General features: G+C 38.4%; 1 protein-coding gene across 1 annotated transcript in view; it reads right to left on the minus strand.

Moving 5' to 3' along the window:
- cdh13 (cadherin 13, H-cadherin (heart)) overlaps window positions 1-12,216 on the minus strand; it is a 424,551-nt gene that overhangs the window by 239,509 nt on the left and 172,826 nt on the right. The window contains exon 5 of the mRNA XM_066713996.1: window positions 4,868-5,020. Within this exon, the coding sequence (XP_066570093.1) occupies window positions 4,868-5,020 (153 nt within the window). The remainder of the gene's footprint in view (window positions 1-4,867; window positions 5,021-12,216) is intronic.

Raw genomic sequence — 12,216 nt, forward strand, 5'->3', positions numbered from 1 at the left:
TGACGTTCTTAGGTTTTATTTCAGTAAGTGCAAGCTTACCGAGATTGTTTTAAAAAAACACTTCACTCTGAATAGACTGTTTGACCTTAAAATAAATTAATGGCTGGGGTTTGAAGGGCAGAGTGCAATATTTATTTTACACACTTTTAGAAGTAAATGCAAACCTTTCTGATGTAGTCATTTATCTTTTGTTCACATATTTGGTTATATGATTGGATTGGACCCTAGACATGTGTCAATAGCTTAAAGTACCATTGCTTGAGATGAGTTTAATACTGCTTTTTCACTTTACATTGCGATATAAGGGATATCCAGCAACTAGCAGACCAACAGAGCATTCCAGGGCATTGATTCGGACATCTGCAATTGTATGTTAGTCTGCTTTTCATTCATCCTTTCACCCCCATCCTTTCATGTTTTGTGTGATCATCTGTTAATTTTTCCTTCTTGATTGTTTTTTCTCATGCTAATGAATTATTACAGTGCAGCTTTTTTTTAAAAAACCTTTTCAAAATTGAAAGGAAGGAATTGTCCAGGGAAAGAGCATCCGAGTGGTGCCACTGGGTTTTCCCTGTTCACTCCCTGGCATACAGCTCAAAGGCCTTTCAAGTTGTTACCAACAGAGTTTCTCAGTTTTTATCCTCAAATAAATACTGTAAAGACAACATTAAACAAATAACCTAGTTGAAGTAATCACCAATGGAAATCAAAACAGAGTATAACTGTAAACTACTCAAATGGATACACTTTACAAATACGTCAAACAAAATTCAGACCATTTGTATTCATTTTAACTCAGTGGCCCAGATAAATCAAAGCAAAAATGCCAAGATCCTTAGCTCAAACAGCTATGTGCATAAAAAAAAAAAAAAAAACTCTTTTGAACTTTGATATGGAAACAGTATAAAAGTGTCTGTCTTGTGAATCTGCAAGACATATTCCCACTGAACAGCCACTTCTAACTACATAAGATCTGAATAAATAATGCAGTATATGTAGATTTAAAACAATATATATATATATATATATATATATATATATATATATTACAATTGCAATATAAGCATTTTCTTAAGCAAGTATAATGAAAATCCGTACAATGTTCATTTTACAAAGGTACCTTCAAATTTACTACATGCCTCCATTGCCTGCCTGCCTGCCTGAGGCAGTTTATAGCAATATAGGATGCGTATATCCTTCCAAAACTGGTTGATTTATTGTATGAGTTCCTTGCATTTTAAGAAAATGATAGAGACATTTTGAAAGGAGAAAGATGATGTTGATGAAAGTGAATCTGAAGATCTCAAGATAAACATCTGAAACCACTTGCTGTTTTTAAACAATGACTAAATGTATGAAAAGGCTAAATCTTCTGGATTCTAGTCTGCTTTCAATAAAATGTCTTATCAATTATTGTTAGGCAGAGTACAACAGTATTTAGGAACTAATTCATTAATGAAATATCCCATTAAGGCTGCTTTTGCACACGACTCAAGATAGCGGCGTACAACTCAAAGAAATGAAAGAGCCATCAAATTGAATTCTTCATTTTCAAGGTAATATCTGGTTTACAAAAAACACATCAGAGGTGACAGGTAAAATGTGATCTACAAATAAGAATGTGGCTTATCTATTAAGTTATTTAATATCATACCTCAGTTCATTTGACAACAGTGCATTTCAGGAAATTAATTATTGGTAACTGACGAATCATCCCTAAACCCCTCATGATGAACTGAAATGTCTTCAACACAGGAGTTTTCTTATTTAGTGTCAAGTTTTAATCTGACACTAGGAAGATGTGTATTAAAGTAAGTAGGAATACAAGAATATAAAACCTCTTTGTGTTGATATAATACTAATATAAAACCAGTGCATTAGAATCAACAAGTGGTGCACGATTATGTCACTACATTGTTGACGAGCCCTAAGCAAATGGCTACCTCTTCAATTCTCCAATGGAGTGTAAAGTAGGATAGCTTTGTGTGACTTAAAGCGATTGAGAGTGTTTTGTTCATTGCAAAGGGGTTTGGTTTCATTTAGTTGCCTTCTAGCTATCATTACCAATGGAGAAAAGGAAAAAAAAAAACACTCGAATGCCTACAAAATGCTCAATGCCACAAAATAATTGCTGCACAGGAAGGCAGAAAAAAAGTTACAGCAAGAAATCCAAAGAGTTTTTAAATCAAGGACGGTCCAGCTCCCAACCAAGACTATTACTCTGTGTGATGGGATTGTATTTCATGGCTATATTGTCCTGATGAATACGGACTGCACAGAGCGACTTGCAGACAATTGGAAATGAGTTTAAATGTGCAACAGTGAGAGGACTTTGCTAACACAGCAGCCTCTAGCCACTAGGCCACCTACATTAATTCCTGTTTATTACATTTTAAGGTTCGCTCTCTTTAGTGCTTATTGAAGTGCAGGGTAATGTTGCTGCAAAGAGGGTAATGAACGTCCCCCCGGGTATAGAACCACATACAGGGGCCAGCAATAATGAAAGCCTTCCCTTTTGCACAGGACTACTACTTTTTGTACTTCTTTTGGGCTGCCAATAAGAGGATTTTAAATAATTCAAAGAAAGCTCTGAGAAACCATGAAGGTACTAGAAGTTTACGATTTCAAAACTGTCTCTGTTTCCTAGGATATTTCAGTCCTTGTCGATAGCCCACAGCCACGGAAAGAGTTATTTCATTGAATACATCTTCCTTTTACAAACACAAAGATGCACAACTGAAAGTAAACAATGAACCAATTCCATTAGACTGCCGTAGGATGGGAGAGAAACTACAAACAGCTCAGACAGGCTTGATAAGGGTGTCTCAGGGGATGTTGATTAAGTTCTACCTGTTCAGGAAAGCTTTGAAAGAAAGTCGATATAAAAACCCAGAACGCACACATGCAACTTCATATATCCTACACAGCGTTTGGTTAACAGAACATCTTCTAGAAGAAATGAAAGCATCGTGTACACGGGTGTTCCTCACACGTGGTCTGAGGGCCAGCGCACTTCTGCTTCCCATTGCACCTATGCTCTTGATATTCATTGAGCCGATTTAACTAATTCAAGCCTGCTGAGAGACCTATTAAGCATGCTGGATCATAGCCTTCAGACTACACTGCACCCGGATCAAATTACACAGCCGCACAAGGTAAGGGAGAGCACAGGTTTTAGCAAATCCAAGTGACCTACAGTGAGGGAAAAAAGTATTTGATCCCCTGCTGATTTTGTACGTTTGCCCACTGACAAAGAAATGATCAGTCTATAATTTTAATGGTAGGTGTATTTTAACAGTGAGAGACAGAATAACAACAAAAAAATCCAGAAAAACGCATTTCAAAAAGGTTATACATTGATTTGCATGTTAATGAGGGAAATAAGTATTTGATCCCCTATCAATCAGCAAGATTTCTGGCTCCCAGGTGTCTTTTATACAGGTAACGAGATGAGATTAGGAGCACTCTCTTAAAGGGAGTGCTCCTAATCTCAGCTCGTTACCTGTATAAAAGACACCTGTCCACAGAAGCAATCAATCAATCAGATTCCAAACTCTCCACCATGGCCAAGACCAAAGAGCTGTCCAAGGATGTCAGGGACAAGATTGTAGACCTACACAAGGCTGGAATGGGCTACAAGACCATCGCCAAGCAGCTTGGTGAGAAGGTGACAACAGCTGGTGCGATTATTCGCAAATGGAAGAAACACAAAATAACTGTCAGTCTCCCTCGGTCTGGGGCTCCATGCAAGATCTCACCTCGTGGAGTTTCAATGATCATGAGAACGGTGAGGAATCAGCCCAGAACTACACGGGAGGAGCTTGTTAATGATCTCAAGGCAGCTGGGAACATAGTCACCAAGAAAACAATTGGTAACACACTACGCCGTGAATGACTGAAATCCTGCAGCCCCCGCAAGGTCCCCCTGCTCAAGAAAGCACATGTACAGGCCCGTCTGAAGTTTGCCAACATCTGAATGATTCAGAGAAGAACTGGGTGAAAGTGTTGTGGTCAGATGAGACCAAAATCGAGCTCTTTGGCATCAACTCAACTCGCCGTGTTTGGAGGAGGAGGAATGACCCCAAGAACACCATCCCCACCGTCAAACATGGAGGTGGAAACATTATGCTTTGGGGGTGTTTTTCTGCTAAGGGGACAGGACAACTGCACCGCATCAAAGGGACGATGGACAGGGCCATGTACCGTCAAATCTTGGGTGAGAACCTCCTTCCCTCAGCCAGGGCATTGAAAATGGGTCGTGGATGGGTATTCCAGCATGACAATGACCCAAAACACACAGCCAAGGCAACAAAGGAGTGGCTCAAGAAGAAGCACATTAAGGTCCTGGAGTGGCCTAGCCAGTCTCCAGACCTTAATCCCATAGAAAATCTGTGGATGGAGCTGAAGGTTCGAGTTGCCAAACGTCAGCCTCGAAACCTTAATGACTTGGAGAGGATCTGCAAAGAGGAGTGGGACAAAATCCCTCCTGAGATGTGTGCAAACCTGGTGGCCAACTACAAGAAACGTCTGACCTCTGTGATTGCCAACAAGGGTTTTGCCACCAAGTACTAAGTCGAAGGGGTCAAATACTTATTTCCCTCATTAACATGCAAATCAATTGATAACTTTTTTGAAATGCGTTTTTCTGGATTTTTTTGTTGTTATTCTGTCTCTCACTGCTAAAATACACCTACCATTAAAATTATAGACTGATCATTTCTTTGACAGTGGGCAAACGTACAAAATCAGCAAGGGATCAAATACTTTTTTCCCTCACTGTATGCTCTTTCTGCCTAAGGAAAGAGGCTTGAGAGTAAGAGGAGCTGACAGCCGTGTGTGAGAGCAGAGCAAAGCGAGGAGTACTCACATGGTACACAGCGATCGCCTCACGGTCCAGAGCCCGGCTGACCAGTACTTCTCCTGTTTTGCGGTTGATGCTGAACACGCCTTTGGGGTCCAGATCGGCTCCTTTACCAGTCAGCCGGAAAATGTTGGTCTCCGGCATTTCGCTGGATATTACCTGGGAACGGACAGGATACCAATAACAAATAATAAGATGAACACAGAGGCAACGTCCGGGTATTTGCTATATTTTATTTTAATTGCTATTATGCTACTATTGTATTAATGTATTTATTGAAACGGGCTGAGCCGCAGTCCAGCCAGCATATTACTCACATGAGACTAGCAAGTTTCATTTTCGATGGAGTCCAGGAAGTGGCAGCAAGTTAAAAGCGTAAAGACAATCAGACAAATTACAGAAGCTTAGACAAAGTAAAGCAAGACTTACAATAAAGCACCGTTAAATACAGCATTTAAAACAGTGTCTAAACATTAGGTGACGGGCTCTTTGAAAACAATAATCACAAAAGAAACTAGTATTTTTATTGAAATAGCTTTTATATATCTATACATGTATAAATACATATATAAAAACAGATACATATGCACTTTGTCATCTCTGAATTTGAAAGAAAAAATGTTGGTAAATCTATTTACCTTTTGAATTCGTTCTTACACATGTACAGATTGCAAATTGTCAGTAGTTTGCTGACAGTTCAATTTAATACATATATTAATTTATTAATATTATATTAAGAATTAATGTTCTTGTACATAATGAACATACATTTCCAGTGACTCAAAAAACACTGGAGCAATATTCTAGCAATTTCTGGTAATTTAATATAACTCCTAAACTATGCTGAAGTGCTACCACAGAGAGAAAGATGGAAGGAACACTTACGCCATGCAAGCAATGGAAGGTGCTCAGTTTTCTAAAACAAATGAACAGATTTGAGTTGCTGTGTATGTATGACATGCTCTCATTTTCACATGGAAAAAAGAAAAGTCTTAAGTGAGCTTTTCCAAGGATAGTATGAAAAAAAAAAAAAAAAAAAAAACAATGCAAGATAGCAAAAGCACATCCCAACTCCCGTTCAAGGAAACAGCAGTGAATCGTAGGCAGAAGTGTAACTATAATTCCCAGGTGAAAACATTTAGTTAATCCTTCCAAGAGATCACACTGTGTTCGAAGCCCCCCAAAGCTTCTGGCTCTTGAAAGAAATCCAAAAATGTGGAGAATTGTTAATCCAAGGAAATCCAAGAGATTTTGTCTTGCGCTCTCGTGACTTGATAATTGTAGACTATTGTATTGGTCACAGCGGTGGGATGAGAATCTCCTCTCCAAGGCCCATTAAAATCTTGAGGCAGCTTCAACTACCTCGAGCTTGAATGTGTGGTCCTGATAGGTGTTCGCTACAATAGAGAACAAATCCATGACAATAGGCAGGTACTTGGCTGAGCACACAGCTGGGAAGAAAGCAGCTTCACTGAGTAATACATCAGCACTGTCAACAATGTCTCTCTTCAGCCTCAATGGCTCACAACAAAATGTAAAATTATAGTAAATAGTTTTCTGTTCGGTAGAATCCAAGTCTTGCATCTTCGTGTGTCAAATTTGTATGGAAAAAACTAAAAAACTAAAAACAAATATATATATATACACACATATTCGTTGTTTTGTATATGCATGAGTAACGTTCCTTTGAAGTTCAAATCCAGTAATTTCCCTCCTGATTCAATTTCATCATTAAAAATGTTCACCAGGCATTTTATTTAAAATCTGAAAAAATAAACAATAAGAGACAAAAAACAAGAACTGGCAGCAAGTTTGTGGTTGTGTAGAATCAAAGTGAAGCTGACATATACGTTTGGAAAACACCTTTCAGTATCTTCCACAGTTCAACAGAACAGTTTTTCTTGCTTCTGTGGTTTTGCTTTAGTGCTTAGAGTATATTAGGAAAGAGAAAGAATGTCTGTTTAACCAACCTACATTAAGCTAAACAACCTAATCCTAAAACATTAAAAGTCACCTGGACTGTTCAGTAGCCATATCAAAATATAACGGGTCCCTATTACTGAGAAGTGACAAGGACAATGAACGCTCTTGCTGATATTAAGTTTACAGAGCGTGCTTAAGTACCGATAGCTGAGCTACAACACAGAGATTTTGGAAAGCAGAATCCAGACTGACCTGGGCACCAATGTACAGTTTTACAGATGGAGTGGCAGCGGCTGTAGAAATAGCAGTGAGAAAGCGAGGATGAAAGATGTTGGAGACTATTTAGAGATGCCAAACAAATGCGTTTTTTTAATATAAGGCATGGATCCAAACAGACCCAGAGCTTTATACAGTAAAGAGAAACCAAGGAGCAGTGACAAGACACCGAAGGGAAAAGAAGAACTAAATAACTAAATCTATTTATCCAAAATACAAGACACTAACTTATACATTATTGAAAAGACTGCTGAGGATTTAAAATGTAATTGCTTTACGAGGCTGAGAAGAAACATAAATGGAATACTTAAATACGATAGTATCAGAATTCTGGGTACATTCTGTGTCAGTACCTTTTGAGAGTTAAGAAACAGAAGTTTAACCTTGAGAGGTTTAGTCATCAAGGAACCAACAAGTCCCTGCCTTACACACCCCAATGCTTCACTGCAAAACAAAAGCAAAAGCTTACCAAATCATTTTGATCATTTTATTGATGGGTTTCTTTGGTGCTAATTGATACAAAATGGAAAAACATATTGTAAACAAAAAATAAAGGGAAAATGTATGGCTCCAGTGGGGAAGAAGCTCATTGTATGCTAATGATGTGAGAAATCAGTCTCTAATCACCGCAGAGACAAAAAACAAAATATGAGCGCACTGCTTTCAGCTGGAGAGCCATAAACTCTTTTCTAAAGGGTTAATGGCATCCTTACCACCATCACCCTCACCAGCCCAAAGGGTCGAATTTAATTGAGAGGTGCTCACATCCTGCAAAGGGCTTTAGTTTTTCACTTGAAAGTGCATAATAAATGACTGATGTTTTATGTGCAAAGCCAGGCCTCTCTGATTAACGAATGAGCCCATCCTTTTTCCAGACTCTGAATATTCAATTTGTACTTCTCCCGCGCCTTGTTTGAAACCGTGATCTGAATAGTGAATACAAATGTCCCTGGGCTGTTGAGACAGAAACTCATTCCTGATCGCTGTTGCAAGTTAAATCCAATTCCAGTGCCTCCCCACCTCCTTTTTTTTCCTATACTACTTTGGTTAATTCCAGAAGACGCTTCCATGGTGAAAACAATCTTAAGAAACCAATATGCCCCTAGGAAGGTATTTTAGGAGAATGTTTAATGACATACTGGGCCAAACATCTTTTTGTTACTTCTACATATTGGATATCCTGCTTAAAGAGCAATAAGAGATAAGTGTCATCAGGTTTGTAGTTCTGAATATTTGAACAGCATTATGATGTCCTTTGCGTGTCTTTTATTGGGTTTTCATTCTGCAAGGATAAAAGAAATGAAAAAGGGGACCGTATGGAATTAACACCACAAAGAAATGGGCCAAGACCACAAGCGACACACCATCATCTTGATATTATAATGTTTAAGGCTATTATTATTGAATTTATGCTTTTAATTGTCTAACAACTCTTGAAGCAGAAGAAAGTTGTGGCAGGAGTGTAATTAAGAAACAGCCGCAAAAAATCGAGGCGGTTGATATTGTGCCACACACGTGCCATCGCTGTGCCAGAGGAAACTGCATAAGGATGCATCTGTGCACCTCCAGCTTCGGCACTTGCCCACCAGTCATTAAAGCACGATGAACAGTAACTCTACTGGGAGCACATTACCCACGCATATCACTTTTCATGATCTGATAGGGAACATTAAAAGAAAACATTGCTGCTCCTCTCACATGAAATACATGTGATTACAGTGAAGGCAGAGGCAACTTCTAGGAGACGGGACTGGTTTTAGAACCGAAAACTCGGATTCGATTTTCTCTACCACAGCGCATGCCTGTTGACTTGATGTCTTTCAGCATCTCTGGTTTTCTTAAATATGTCCACACTCCTACTGTCCCAGTGGTACAGGTTATTTTTAGGATATTCAATTTTTAAATGATCCTGATCCCTCAAAACCTATAGCTAGACCAGTAATGAGTGAAAAACAACAATAAATCTAGGCTATATATAAAACTGTCTACACTGTACTAAAGATAAGGGGATTTTGTTCCTTATGGTTTACTTAGATTAAGGCATTGAAGACAGAAAACAGGAGACACTTCTTCACACAGAGAGTCATCACAATCTGGAACAAACTCCCCAGCGATGTGGTAGAAGCTGAAAATTTGGGAACATTTAAAAATGGACTGGATAGGATCCTTGTATCACTCAGTTATTAATGGACACCAAACGAGCACGATGGGGTGAATGGCCTCCTCTCATTTGTAAACCTTCTTATGTTCTTATGTTCTTATTGTCACCCTACTAATTTGCAAATAGCACAATAATAATCATTCAAAGAATCTCCGTTTTTCAGTTTCAATAAATACATTATCACTCTACATAGACTAAGTGTCTTTGGGAAAACTCTTGTCTGCTTATAATATATTTACAAGAATAAACTAAAAACATAACCATTAAAGTCTTTGATCCTGTCAGTTTCCTGAGCAGAGGATCATAAGGAATGATTAGGGTAAGTGTTTCTTTAGAAGTACATGACAAAAAATGTATTTATGCAATCTTTCCGCAGTAATATATTGGTCCAATACTGTCACTTTTCAAATTTAGCTGCTGTTCAATGCTGGGTGAAAATGCTGATGTTATGAAAAACCAACCAGGTGCGTCGGTCTGAGTAACGGCTTCCAATGCAATCCTGGCAACGTGTACAAATATGCTGCCCTGGAAGCATCCAGAAATGTTGACTTTAATAAAACAAAACAAGAAAAGAGAAGAGAAAGGGGAAACAAAAATAAATCCCTATCTTAACTCAGCAGAATCTCTGAAAAAAAACAACAAAAAACAAACAGCTACAACTGAACACACCTTCGGATCAGACGACCGAACAATCTGAGGATGCTTTTTGTGTGCTTCATCTAGGAATTAGTTCAATTATCCTTTCGCAGGAGAAGACAATTGCCCAGATGATAATTTGAATTAAACCCCCCTCGATGTGAGACACTCTTACCTGCTCTTTAGGAAAATAAAAGAAGGGATACTTTTTTTGCATAAGCTTTAAACAGTCTGTATTTGCAGCACTTTGTCGCCCTCTAGGATGAGCACTGCACGCCGACAGAGCCACGATGTTGCAGCGTCCAACCTTCATTCATTTTAGAAGTCTTAAAAATATATTAGAAACTAATGCTCGATGTCTGGTTCAGCGAGAGCAATTAATTGCAAGTAACTACTCAGCCCAGTGAAGCTGGCTTTGTGGGTTCCTTTAAGAAAGAGCACATTGACATTGTGATCATAATTAGCTAGTAGAAGCCATACAAGCTCGATCAGTCCCATGGCCTCTTCTTTAGTGTTTGTGAGATCTTAACATTTGACTGACATCGCTGCGTTAGTGTTTTGTTAAAGTGCAGACAAAGTATGAACACTACATTTAATGTCAGAAGACTGTTCTGTGTAAAGTGGACATATTTATCAGCAATCAATTTGGAAAGCAGTGGGTGATTTAGCTCTTAAAAGTATCTTTACGTTTCACTGGTGTTAGCAGGTAGAGCTATTGATTGAGTGGTATGCCCGTCCTAAGTGCAGCATTAAAGCCCACTGCTAATTCAAGTTATGATGTTCTGAAGAGAGATTGGAGTTTAGCACTTATTTATTTTTAGGACTTTGTTTTACTTGAAATACATTCCACACGTCGTCAGCTACTTAAACTTCGGTCGGTGGCAAATGTTTTCTATTATATGCGGCGCTCAGAAAGGACCCAGTGTTTTGGATGCTGATGCATGACCCCCAACATTTCTCTAAAGGGCAGGAGAGTACTTGTGAATGCAGGATATGTATAATGAACGAGTCGGGACTTGACTGATTTTCTTTCTCCCGATGCAAGCATGTGTGAAGTTCAATAATAAAAATGAAGTATACAATTCGAAAACCGCCAGTTTTTAACTCGTACAGTGTCTGTCACCACAGTAATATTAATCCCCAAGGCTTTCCCTTTCCAGAAACTCAGAACACGCTGAAGACTCTCTTCGTCGTGTCATTTATCACCTACACACCCTCTTTGCGCATTACTTATTATTTTCACAGGTTTTTTTTTTCACATAACCACCAGTTTCTAAATATGATATCTTCCTTAAAAACACAGCTTGGCAATCAGCAAATAGCCCTTGAAAAATATACATAATACATCTGGAGTAATGATGTTGCAACTTCTGTAATTAGTTAACACGTCTCAGATAATGAACTTGTTTCCAAGTCAATTTCAACAGTCATAAACAACTGGCGATGTAGGCCTTTAGTTCTGTACGGAGTAGAATTTCTATTTACCTGTGGAGTTAAGTAAGGGCTATGTAGCTGTTGCTTTTAAAAATATATATTTAATTATAATGTGCTTTTGGAAATTAATCATATACAAACACTGAGAACAATTTGGAGTTGTGTGTATTATGATATTCATAGCTGTTTATGTTAAGAGGTGTTAATCATTAGAAATTCATTAGCAGGCCCATGTTTACTTTTAGAAACAGTAGTAGTAAACAATACATTTTGCACTTTAGGATATTCATGCCATTGGAAAGGCACTTTTGCTAGGAAAGCTCTGTTTGACAGATATACCATGCCCAGCCAGTGATACATTCACAATCAACAACAGTGTAGGATGGAGACTCGCATCAAAGCTCCTTCATAATTAAACAGAGCTGCCCACACCAGCCAGGAGATCCCAAGACTGCGAAAGTACCAAATGGACTGTAATCCTTTCGGTCATTGTAAATGCACTTAAAGTGATAACATTTATATTGTAAACATAATGAATGTAGATTACCGCTTACCTGCAGTTAATCTCCGTGTATGACTAGCGATTACAAGAAAGGATTTTGTAGAGGGTTCAGATGCATTCTAGGAAGTTTATTTGTAAGCACAGACAATTAACATGATCAGTCAGTCAAAATGAAGAGGGCCCAAGGCCTTCTAAACGCCTACATCCTGACGCACAACAAAACTGAATAAGGGAAAAAACTATTCTACAGCTTATGCAACTCTCAATTTCATCCCATTTGAGGGTTTGAATGCCTGAATATTCTCTGACTCCTTTAAGAAAAAAAACGTGCTAGTAGGTATCAACTGTGTTGACAAGTATTGATCAATTTGGGGGCATGTATTTGATTGTTTGTGTTTGCCAGCTATGCAGTACAATACAAAT

Source organism: Amia ocellicauda, chromosome 9 (genome assembly GCF_036373705.1).
Source record: "Amia ocellicauda isolate fAmiCal2 chromosome 9, fAmiCal2.hap1, whole genome shotgun sequence".
NCBI lineage: Eukaryota > Metazoa > Chordata > Actinopteri > Amiiformes > Amiidae > Amia > Amia ocellicauda.